This window comes from Schistocerca gregaria, chromosome 2 (genome assembly GCF_023897955.1).
Source record: "Schistocerca gregaria isolate iqSchGreg1 chromosome 2, iqSchGreg1.2, whole genome shotgun sequence".
NCBI classification, from domain to species: domain Eukaryota; kingdom Metazoa; phylum Arthropoda; class Insecta; order Orthoptera; family Acrididae; genus Schistocerca; species Schistocerca gregaria.
The window spans coordinates 287,521,856-287,534,563 of NC_064921.1; the positions used below are offsets into that span (position 1 = coordinate 287,521,856).

At 38.2% G+C, this 12,708-nt stretch overlaps 1 protein-coding gene across 1 annotated transcript in view; it reads left to right on the forward strand.

The window, feature by feature from the left end:
- LOC126336883 (glutathione S-transferase D5-like) overlaps window positions 1-12,708 on the forward strand; it is a 72,311-nt gene that overhangs the window by 22,967 nt on the left and 36,636 nt on the right. The window contains exon 3 of the mRNA XM_050000991.1: window positions 3,310-3,368. Within this exon, the coding sequence (XP_049856948.1) occupies window positions 3,310-3,368 (59 nt within the window). The remainder of the gene's footprint in view (window positions 1-3,309; window positions 3,369-12,708) is intronic.

Consider the following 12,708-nt stretch of genomic DNA (forward strand, 5'->3'; position numbering starts at 1 on the left):
TCGATTCAATGTTATGTAACTCAGTAGTTAAATCTTCACGTGTTTGTTCAAGTGTGATGTCTAACTTTTGAAGCTTCTGTTCCATTGTGTCTAACTTTTGAAGATTTTGTTCCATTATGTCTAACGTTTGAAGCTTTTGCTGTGTTTGTCTCTGATTTTGTTCCATTGTGTCTAATGTTAGAAGATTTTGTTCCATTGTGTCTAACTTTTGAAGATTTTCTGCCATTGTGTCTGACTTTTGAAGCTTTTGCTGTGTTTGTCTCTGATTTTGTTCCATTGTGTCTAACTTTTGAAGCTTTTGTCCCATTTGTTGCATTAATTGTAATAACAATGCACTGGTGACTAAAACATGTTCCTCAGTGCTATTCGGCAATGCATTTGAATTGGCAATATTCGCAGTTTGAAAAGCAGAAAATGTGTCTTGACTTATTTGAGAAAACGGCGAGGAAGCAAAACAGTATTTACAAGACTGTGTCCTGTCATTTCGGATTCCTGAGGCAAGCTGTTGCCGACCAACCGATCGATAATGCTTCCCTGTTCACTAATTGTTTCACTGTCTACACCATTGTTTGCAGCCCGCTCCATTTCCCTATGTACACTTACCAAATTACTACTTTGAACATTAGTTAATTCATTACTCGGTGGCTCTAACACACTGCTTTCGTCTTCACTGTCATTTCTCAGTTTACTTTGGAGCCTAGTATTACGTTTTTCACACGCCATTATTGTCACAATATTTCACACGATAACACAGAAAAGCACAATTTGAAGAGCAAAAATAAGAGAACACATTAACATAGCACAGTAAATAATATCTAGTTAATTGCAAGCGCAGCTGCGAAATACTTGCTGTAAATCTACATGCATGCCAAAACAGTTTTACTGTACAACAATGAAAAACTACAACTACAAAGGAAATACTCTCTATAATTACGTGCTGGCAATAAACAAAAGCTACACTAACTACACAAACTACAAGAAAAAATCAGATGATTCCAGTGAGGTATCCTGGCAGGGTCGCCATATGAAACATCCTCTTAGAAAAATTAATTAATGACTGTGCTTAAACTGACACACAATATTTTTTTTAGCGCAAGGTAATCTGACTTTCAAAAATCCCTACAAAAAAATGGAACCCAGACTAACATTAACCTATACGTTTCACAAATCGCTTATCTCACAAAAATCTTGGTTTCTCGAACTACTGCAATACAGCGAGCGCCACTACTCCCAGTTAACTAAAAGATTCAAACTACGGACGGCACTAACTACTGATATGGATAGTTAGCAAATGAAAGATTTTAATAGAGAACAAACAATGTATTTATCTTAATAGTCATAATATATATATAGCAGTTCATGACATCCATTCTTACAAATTTCAAAACTCCGCCATCTCTCTCCCCACATCCACCACTGCTGGCGGCTCACTGCCAACTGCGCAATGGTACGCGCTGTTAACAGCCAACAGCCCAACACTACAATGCAAACTAGCCACAGACTGCACACAGCACAGCCAGTGATTTTTCATACAGAGCGCTACGTGGCGTTACCAATAAGAAAACCTAAACAGCCTATTTACAACTTGAAGAATTCCTTGCAATAGTTTACCTAATTTCGAAATATTACCATTGCTATGGAAATTAAAGAAATGATTGGCGGTTCATAATAAATCGGACGATTGAAGCTAAAGAGAAATGCCGGAGTGAAATTTCTGCAATGGGACATTCTGTTTCATTTCGAGGTTTAACATATGTTGTGTGGGAGTTCCCACCCTGTAGGATGTGATGCCAGTCGCCAAACAGGACTCCTGATCGGCCAGCGCAGATGGCATTCATGGAACCAGACGAGGAAAATAGCACATAACTTATCACGGAAAACATGCATAACTCGATGCAGGGCAGTAGACAAGCGGATGACAGGGCCATCAAGGCAGTCGGCGCGTCAGCCAGTAAGTAAGCTTGCAATGAATCTTTACTCCGTGTGAGATGTTTTTCCGCGTCTATTCGCCGGCTAGCATCAGACGGATGTCACGTCGAATACACTCAGAGCAACAAGAAACTTTGCGAGCCAGATGCTCATAATACTACAGATAGTTATGCAGAGCTGCAGGATTTGAACAGTACATGCAAGCTTGGAGAGCTGCATCAAAGTAGTCGTGAATGACAGCCAAATTTGTGGTAAGGTGTTATGGGACCAAACTGACTGCTGAGGTCATCGGTCCGTAAACTTACAAACAACTTAATCTGACTTAAACTAACCTTCGCTAAGGACAACACACACCACACACACACACACACACACACACACACATATGCTTGAGATAGGACTCGAACCTCCGTCGTGGGGGGGGGGGGGGGGGGGAGGGGGGGAGCCGCTCGGACATTGACAAGGCGCCTCAGACAACCACAGCAAATACAAAAACTGCAGATAATACTTGAAGTAACTGAAAGAAATCTCTATATTTGTTCATGAAAAGTAGGACAAGACAAATTACTGTCATGTAGATTTATTATACGCAACATGTAAAAATATGTGAAGGTTATTTACATGAAAATTGAAATCAGTCGTGATTTCCTTAACTTTTTTCAAAATATAGTACCACTCTGCTGACAGCTCAGAACGTTCCAAAACTGTATGGGTGACGTGAAGATAACTTGTTTCCTGCTTTGTTTTAATTAGCAGCCATACATTTAAGTCAATCAGTTTCTACCAGTTTACGAATGATGAACAAATGAACTAATTGTAAAGAGTAATTATGAATGTAGTCTACGGACTAACACTGACTTAAAAAATGGTTCAAATGGCTCTGAGCACTATGGGATTTAACTTCTGAGGTCATCAGCCCCATAGAACTTAGAACTACTTAAACCTAACTAGCCTAAGGACATCACACACATCCATGCCCGAGACAGGATTCGAACCTGCGACCGTAGCAGTCACGCGGTTCCAGACTGTAGTGCCTAGAACCGCTCGGCCACTCCGGCCGGCTAACAGTGACTTCCTCCAAAAAGTTGACTCTGATTATGGAAACGGAACTCCCGAATACGGCTGAAACAGTGTGATCCAGTACACGGATTTCCCACGCTAGTTTTCCTCAGTTTCAACTGGAATCTCTGTCAGTAGTGTTTCAAACAATTTTCTATATTTACTTCCATGACTGACATTAAATGTATACTGAAACGCTGGAATGTACTGTCCTCTTAATGTAAAATGAAGTACCAGTGCTTATTTGAGAGAGTTGAAATGACGTCCGCTAGCAAGGCATGATTGTGCTGTTCTGTACTTACATGTTCCTTGTTGTTTCAGAAAAATCCTCAGCGCACAATTCCATTGTTGGAGGACAACGGTTTATTTGTTGCTGAAAGGTTAGTGCAGACACTACCTTATAACATGCGGGAGTGATGTACCATTTGTGAATTCACTGGCACATGCTTACCTTTGTTTAGTTGAACCGACATTTCACATACTGGAATCTCCAGGTATTGCTAAAATCCATGTTCTACAATTATTTATTTACCGCCGTAGTCACAACAATTTAGTACCTCGATCGATCGTCACCGGTCATCTTAAGATCATAAACCGGATGCTGTAGTACATTACAACCGCAGAAGAAACAACAATGTATCTGACACTTACTTATTGTGATTATGTTTGTCTGTGCAGATTATAAACACAATTTAATTATTAGTTTTCAGTTTTTCTGATTTCCTTGTAAGGTTGGCTTTTCCCTCCACGTTTTCACATTTTCCTATCTTAAGAAACGCAACGCTGATTAAGTATTTTCAATCATCAGTGTGTACTAACCTGTAACGCAATAAATCCAGGAAATCAGTTACTTCCGATCGAACTTGCTTACTATACGTAGAGCACTGATCTCCTACTATAATGTTTGCCCGCTACATTTCTCTTCACAACTGATTTCATTATTCGATGATTTGTCAGAGTGTCCTATCAATCGATCGCACCTTTTACTCGTGTTTTGATAGAAATTCTTTTCCGTCCAATTTGATTTAGTACCTCTTAATTAATTTCTTCTATAGCATCATATTTATAAAGCTTCTACTCTCTTTCTGTCCACGCTGCTTACCTACCAGTTTCATCGTCATGTATGGGAAGATTGCTATTGATGTGCCAAGTAAAGAAATTGTTTTCTAAACTCCTCGGATGTTGTGATAAATGTGTTACTTCCGGTAAAGCTTGAACATTATGTTTCCCATTTCACTACAGTAGACACAGAAGTCCTAAATACTCACAAACGAAATATTTGAAAAACAAAATCATGTTCCATCTTCTCATTCACGGGAACACGTTTCCTTCAATGGACCAGGCACTTTCCGTGAATGGCCTACAGTATAATAGCTGTTAAATACTACACACATCTAAATATTATTTCATTTTTTTTTTCTTATTAGAACGTTGTTGTTGGCGTCTGGAACAAAATAACATGTTTACCATCCAATGGCCTCGCAGCACTGAAGATATCTTATAGAGCTACTTTGTAATAAAACCCGGAATTGCACGAAAGGACGATTAATAACAGCACCAAACCACAAAACAGCTTGTGGCATAAGAGTCCTAAATGCACACCACGCTGTAATACAATACCGAGAGCGACCGTTAATGGCATATGAACGCAAGCACCAAATCTTTATATCTTAAAATACGATTGACAAAGATTACAATAAAATAATAAAACATTATGTAACTTTCGTAGATGGCTGAGGATGGTAATGTAGCCGAAATGAGTCCATCACGATAAAAACTTTAATATACTGTAGCAGCAATTTGGATTTTATCACATTGTTTGTCCAAGTGAATAAAATGTTTTCGAAGCCATGAAGGCTTAAAGTAGAAATGTAGCCTTCGGAAGAAAAAATAAATAAATAAATAAATAAATGCTAAGTATCGAAGCACTTACGGACCATTAGAAAACGTATAATGAAAACCGTTACTTAAATTTTGTTCATGGTGACTACTTAGGCCTAGGACTAGAGAAAATTGGAGGTGGCTCATTCAAAGAATATCACTCTGTATCGCTTAATAACACCTGCCCTCCGTCCACATCACGTAACTTTACACGTCTCCAGAAATATAATCACTAGTACCATATCCCTACACGTACTCAACTACAAGCACATGGTGAAAAGCGTATATTTTTTCTCTATTACTTTGTGCCTTCGTGGAACAAGTCACTAGTAAGATGGCGAATCTTTGGCAACACATAGTACACTTAATGACAGAAAGCAGTTATTGTCAATATCCGCAGAGATATAGAGCCAGCCCATCAGTGGAACCAGCTCATCAATAACAACTTTCCCTTATGGCTAGACTGCACAAAAATGCCTTAGAAATGACTTCAAAACACTTAAAATTTGGAATTTTGGTTTGCTTTAATTCTGCTACATAGTTTTGCCAGTACCATTGAGTTCCTTTCTTGTTCACCACAATTTGAAAGTTTCTCTTTGCCGACTTAATGTTCATGGATCTTAATGCACAATTCTAGGAGCATCAATGAAAATGTCATACGAAGGGATATCCTCCTATCCTCCCAAAGAAAAAAATACAAGAAGTGGACGGAACAACATTGCCGAGAGTGCATCCTGTGTAGTACGAATTTCTGCTGCTAGGAGTGTGCAGTGCAACTCATATTCAGTTCAGTACCGCCTGTGTTGCCGACCCGGCTTGTTCTGTTCATCTGAATTGATTCTTTTCCCTTGCGCTGTTTTGTTCTTGTTTCGTTTTTCGTGATGGCAAGTTTAAGTGAACAATATGCGGCTGTGGAATTTTGTTTTCTACGCGGTAAACACCCTGATGAAACGCTTTTAATGTTGAAAACAGCTTAACAAGATAACGCTATGGGGGAAACTCAAGTGTACGAGTAGTTTGCTCGGTTTAAAAATGGCAACATGTCGATTGATGGCAAACCTCGATATGGATGTCCATCAACTGCCCGAATCGATGAAAATATTGCAAAAAAAAAATCGAGTGCCGAGTTCATAGATCGTCGGCAGACAATTTATCAACTGTCAGAGATATGTGGGTTATCTTGGAGGCCCTTCAGCGAATTTTAACAGAAGATGAATGAAAAGAGTTGCTGCCAAGTTTGTTCCTCGGGTTCTGACTGACAGTCAAAAGGGACGTCGAGTTGAAACGTGTCATGCTTTGAAACAATAGTCTCAAAGCCAGATCTTCTGTCAAAGGTCATTATTGGCAATAAGTCATGGTGCTGTAGCTATGACTCAGAAACAAAGCAACAGTCAAACCAATAGAAGACGTCATCGTCACCCCGCCAAAAAAAAAAGTCAAGTCAAATCAATCATTGAAACAATGCTGACTTTTTTCTTGTGCCAAGGGCGTAGTTCCTTTAGAGTTTGTTCCCCAGGTCGGACCGTCAATCAGACCTTTATTTGGAAGTTTAAAAAAAATTGCACAACAGAGTTCGTCAAAAATACATGATTTGTGACAGACAGGAGACTGGTTCTTCCATCACGGCAAGGCACCTGGTCACGTAGCCATCTGTCTTACACAATTTTTGGCTGAAAAAGGCATCTGCTGTCGGGAGCACCTTACTCGCCTAACCTGGACCTGTAAGCCTTTTCTTATTTCCAATGACAACATGCAGCATGATAGGATACCGATTTGACAACACTGAAGAAGTCAAGCGAACGCTGAAGAAATCAAGAAAAAACCAGTAGGATGCTGTCAGCCGTTTCTAAAAATAACTCTAGAAAATGTTTCGAACAGTGACAGCAACGGTGGGGCAAATGTATTAGTTGTAATGGAGATTATTTTGAAGGGATAAGGTTTTTGTAAACTATTTGAAAATATACAGCTTTTAAAAAGTAATTTCGTTTTTTTTTTTTTTTTTGGGGGGGGGGGGGGGTACCCATCGCATCTGCTGTATCACCCTGCAAAATATGTAACAGTCATAATCCTTCACACATTTTATTTCGGATACTAGGTTTATAGGTTAAGCTTTAATTTCTCTGAAGTTTTCAGTATCTCACACATTGTTCCACTAAAAATTAGTGTACCTCTTGATATCTATTCTGTGCACATGTATTTCCCTGTTTAATGAAGAGCTTTAATAACGCTGCCTAAGAAATGCACATATAACTGATTAACTTGCGATATGTGATTGTCCAGATTGTGATTGACCATACAGAAGACTCGGAACATCTTTTGTTTTTCCTGTTATTGATTAGGAGATAATCACACATTCTAGCATGTTTTAAACGTAAAATTGTGCTGATAGAAACATTCCATAACTCAGGTAATGTTCTGAGTTCTGGCCCTGACAGGCCAATCGGTCCCGGCCGACCGCTGTGTCATACTGTGCCATTTGCGCATCGGATGCGGAATGGACGGGACAAGTGACTAAAATTAGGAAGTGCCGCAGCGTGCGGCTGTGTGGGGCGGCGAAGAAGTTGTCGAATGAGTTGTTTGAATGTTCATTTCACGTAACAGACTATTGCCGATGCAACATATGTGGGACGGCGAAGAAGTCGTTGTTTAATGTTGAATGAAAGTTGAACATTGCCACCTTAAATCACGCGAGCCTGGCAACTAATTTGGTGGCCAGTCAGAAAGCGAAGGGAAACTTACTGACCTTAGTTCCCAGTCTGCACGGCCACATTCCTGTACAGCCCAGCTAAACGAAAAATATCCATAGTTCTTCACGAGATTAGGGCTGCTTCAATAAAATTTAAAGTTCCAAACAAGATTTTATTATCTTAAAGGCTCACACAAATTACTCGAAACTTCTGAAAATGCTAAAGACATTAAATATTGTTAATTCAGTCAATCGTTTAATAGTTCAGAGGCGACTTCTACAGCAAGTTCCTCCCGAATAGTTCATTACTCTAACTAACGGTGCTCTATTAATAGTTCGCAATAATGTTAAAAAAAAAGATTAATGCTCGCCTTAAAAGTGGAGTTAGTCACCACTTGCCACGCGGAATTATACTTCACACGGACGGCACAATAACAGTTTGTTACCGAAGTCTAAACGATCCAGGACGGTGTACAGTCCTCGCGATTTTCAATGTCCGTTTACATTGCTAAGTACGCGCATGTCACAGCCCGCTATGACGTCACCCGAGGCGAGGCGCGATCGGACGTTAAGCTCGCGTGGACTAGGCGTTGGTCTAATGCGGAGTGAGCTTACTACTGCCTCTGCCGCTCTTTTTATATAGCTCCGGCGCGTACCGCCAAGAGAGCATCTGTTCTTTCCGTTCCTATGCAGATGCCTGCAGCCTCCAAATGATCGCTATCTCAGGCACATAATCTTAAATATCACATTTAATAATAGCTTTACAAACTTCTCAATTTTTGTATACATACATCTGAGCAGTACAGAAGCACGTAGAAAATCTCAGCCCGCTAAAATTAAAACTTTACTCTCTAGAATTTTTACAATGGAACTAACGGTAGATTGTTACCTCTGAACCATAGCTTTATCAAGACTTGTATCAGCTGTTAATTATGCTACAAGACTAAAACTTGGTGTAGCTTTGTTAATTGTCCTATCTGATCATTGGTCCTAAAGAATTTGTTTTATCATTAAAATTTAAAGTACTTAATCTATAATGCTTATGTACATTTTACTCACAAAAGTAGTTTTTACTAAATGACTAAAAAACTAGAAGAGGTAACTGATTGTGGTATTTCCATTATTATTATTAGGGTGAACTGAAGCATCCTACCAATTTTCAATATTGTAGCTCTATTATTTCGCGCCTCTGATTTTTCCGAAAAACGCGGATTCTGGAGTCAATTTTAGTTTTATGGTTTTGGAAACCAGCACCACTCATTAATGACTTCTTACTGCACCTTCTCACCAAATTTTGGCTTCCTAGCGTCATTATTTAGCGCCTCCTATTTTTCTTTCAAAACGTGAATTTTACGTAAACTACTAATTTTATAACATTAAGATTTGTTACCTGAAACATTATTACATAGAACTATACTTTAACAAAGTTTTACACACAAATCTTAATTTTTACTTTTATGTTAAATGTGGTGCAATACTATATGCAGGCGTGTTACGATGACGTGACGCTACTAGCAGTGAACTAGGGTAAGTCCCGTGCACTCGCTCGCCTCTGTATCTTATACATGATACAGCGCTTGCTTTGCTTCATCACCCCCTTTTTAATTTTCGTGAAAATCTATTTTTGAACAAAATTAAATTTCTAAAAGAACAAACAAGCGATGGATTACTTTAGTATACCTCTTTCAACTTAAGTTGCTTCTTCTTAGGAAATTCCTTATTACTACATACACAAAATAACCATACTCATATACACATAGAAAACCTAGTACAGAAGACATTCACAAATTATTTACATACATTTACATGGAAATATAAATTTTTCAATGGTTACAAAATAGTTTTTTTTTTTTCTTTAAAATCAGTCTCTTCCTGAAAAAGAAAATACACACGACTTTTATCACTGCAACGCACTCACATTTTTCTTTCACTATAATACTCGGCACTGTGGTGGGTGTCCTATTGTAACACTCATTTAATTTCACTGATTGACAAAATTGTGGGAGGAAATTGTATTCACTGTGGTTTGCGTCTCTACTTCCAATCTCCCTACCGCTTGTTGTCAGTCATTCATGCAGCCTGCATGTCCCTGAGAAACAGACAATACAGTCTAAGTTTCTGTTTTCAACTTATATCTAAGGTAGGACAAAGTACATTTTATAGTTTATATTCTGGCACTATTTTACTAATTGTGAAGTTGTCAGAAAGACATTTAGCACTAAGTCGTATCTGATACAATAGCTCCTACTTTCTTCTTTCATAAATAATCTTTTAGGTTCCTAAATAGTGAAAATTCTTTTAGCAAATTAATATATTAAGACCTTGCTTCAACTTAGAAAATTGAGTAACCTTTTAGTTTTAATGTACTCTGGCTTAATTATAGTATGGATTAGTTCATCAAAGAAGTCATTTGATGACCAGCACTTTGCTTTATTGTATGAATTACTAAAGAAATTAGTTATTTTCAGTATACCGATTCCAAATTTCTGCATTTTCCAATATTTGTGTGTTTCTGTTGTCTGTTTAACTATTTATTTGCCTCAAGCAAGATTTAGCGTTTTTCACCATTTCACGAGACGTGAGGGAATTATTCTTTAATCCTACATCATTTACTTCAATTTACTTACTTCACTTCTTCACCTTATTCATTTTCTCCCTTTTCTTCCAGATTCAAAATACTTCATTTCTCCACTTCTTTCTCCCTTTTCCTTTTGTCAGCCTATTGACGTCCTGTTTCTATATATTTGGTGCGATCCTCACACCACTTCCACACATCTCCATTTATTTAATTCTAAAACGCCATTGCTTGCCTCTATGAGCATTACCTTCTTACGCTGTTTTCCTTCAGACAACCTTATTTCTAGCAACATACTACCTTTTGCATAATCTCATGGATTATTCATATTCATACCGTACTTCGTATACTGCAAAGTGTCTCTCTTAGTTGTAGTTTCTAACCCTTTACAATTACATGAAATATTTTAATTTATTTATTTTAGCCATGTTTGCCTCTTATTGGTACTCAGACTTTTGTTTTGCCATTCACTAGGTAGATCCTTACTAAGAATACTTAAAACCTAATAGCATATATACAACATGAAGACATATGTGATTCTTACCTGTTATGATAGACCAGAAGAAGGGAATGAAACTTGAAAAGGAAATAAAGTTTCACCCAGCTGGGACTGCACGGTACGCCAAACCGTGTATCCGCCAAAGAGTGGCAGACTCCCTACAGTAATTAATTACTGTTAATTTTAAATTCCTTTAGATCCACAATATTTCTTAGACCTAGTTCTCTCTTACTCTTTGGATATTCCAAACGATAGGCATTTGCATGAGGTTTACTTACTATTCTAAATGGTCCATGATATACATGCATAAACTTTTTAGTTTCTGCAGAAATTTTGTTTGATTTTTCTTTTGTTTTGACCAGCACTAGCTCACCAATTTTAAAACTAGTGGGGAAAGCCCTTGCATCATGTATTGGATAAGGCTTCTTAAAAAATACCTTCCCAGGCTTGATATTCAAATGGCATTCATAACCTTTAACTTCACCAGGTGCGTTTGAGAATACATTACTATGCTTAGTTAACACACTCTTTAACTCTGATCTTTGTTCGTCAGCAATTTGCTTTGTTGATTGTACCTTTTCCTCTATTTCCTTTAGGATGTGTCTCTCTTCAACCTTAGCACTTTCCTCATTCTTACTGAAAACCAAATTTTCCTGCAAGTATCCTTTATTCTTTATTACTCTAATAGGCAGTTCCCAAGTTTCATTACTACCGCCTATATGACTTCCTATAAAAGACTCTCTTATCACTTTAGAGTCAGGTAAAGTTAAAATTAAGTTGTTCTGATCAAAATTGATCTTTCCCTGGTACTTTGATAAGAAATCAGTGCCAATCAACATATCAACACTTAAGCCTAGCACAATCAAACAAGGATGATCTATTACTACGTCATTTATACCAATGGGTATCAAAGCTTCGTGTTGAACTGGTCTAGAGACTTTTCCAGTAGCACCTATAATCTTTAAGCCTCTTACTTTCATAACTGTTAACTTCTCTTTATTGGGTATGGTGTCAAAAAATGTTTGTGATAAAGCACTTGCTTCACTGCCACTGTCAAGCAGACAACGCACAGTGACTCCTGATATGTTTACTTTGATAACAGGGTGAGTTATTTTACATTGAAAAGGTTGCTCACACACCTCGTCTAATAAATCTCGTTCTATGTTCTTCCAGCTAAAGTAATTCTGATCAGTTGCAATTACATTTACATTTACATCCTGGGGCTCATCATGCTCTATAATCTTAGCTGCTTTCTCTAATCTGTCCACTAACTTTAAATCGAAGCATCTGACGACTTTTTCTACTTTTGTTTGCTGCACATCAGCCACACTATCCTCTACCTCTGAGCAACTGCGTCCCTGCGCAATATTGCTGTTCATAAGAATGTCGTCACCTTCAACCATTTGTGGCACGTTTACACAGCTACTAGATTCTTTCACCTCGTTACTATTTCTACCCCCTTCATTCATCATTCTTCCTCTCTAAAGTTTTGCAGTACTGATTCTACTTCTGCTACTTCTACTTCAGCTTTTAGATTGCCATTTTCATCGAAGATGTAAGCTTTTACTTCATCATTATTCCCATCAGACTCAAACCCATTATCTATTTCTTCCCCATTATCTACCTTGAGTTCCTGTTCTTCCTTGACCCATTTTTCTAGTGTATCCAAAATACTATCCACTATTTTGTGAGAGTGGCTTAACACATCACTGGTATTATCTGTATTTATTTCGTCATCCATGTTGTCTGTCTGTGTATGTTGGCTGATTGTCTGTGTTTCCGTTACTGGCTGTGTTACTGTTACCGCCTGGTGAGCGCCAGTTTCCTCATAGACGGGATTTAGTTTCCCACACGCGGCCTGTTGTGTTCATCTGTGACACCACTAGATATAGTAGCATCATGACTCCCTTCTTGTCTTAATGGCATAGTATTTACTTCTCCACTTTCGTCATAGTAGTTGTTACGAAAGCGTGGTGAGTATCTACCCCCTCTTCCTCTGCCACGGCTTTGATTTCGATAGTTTGTTTTGGTGTGCCTAACTTCCATATTTCTAACGTTCACGTTTCCATTATTTTGTAC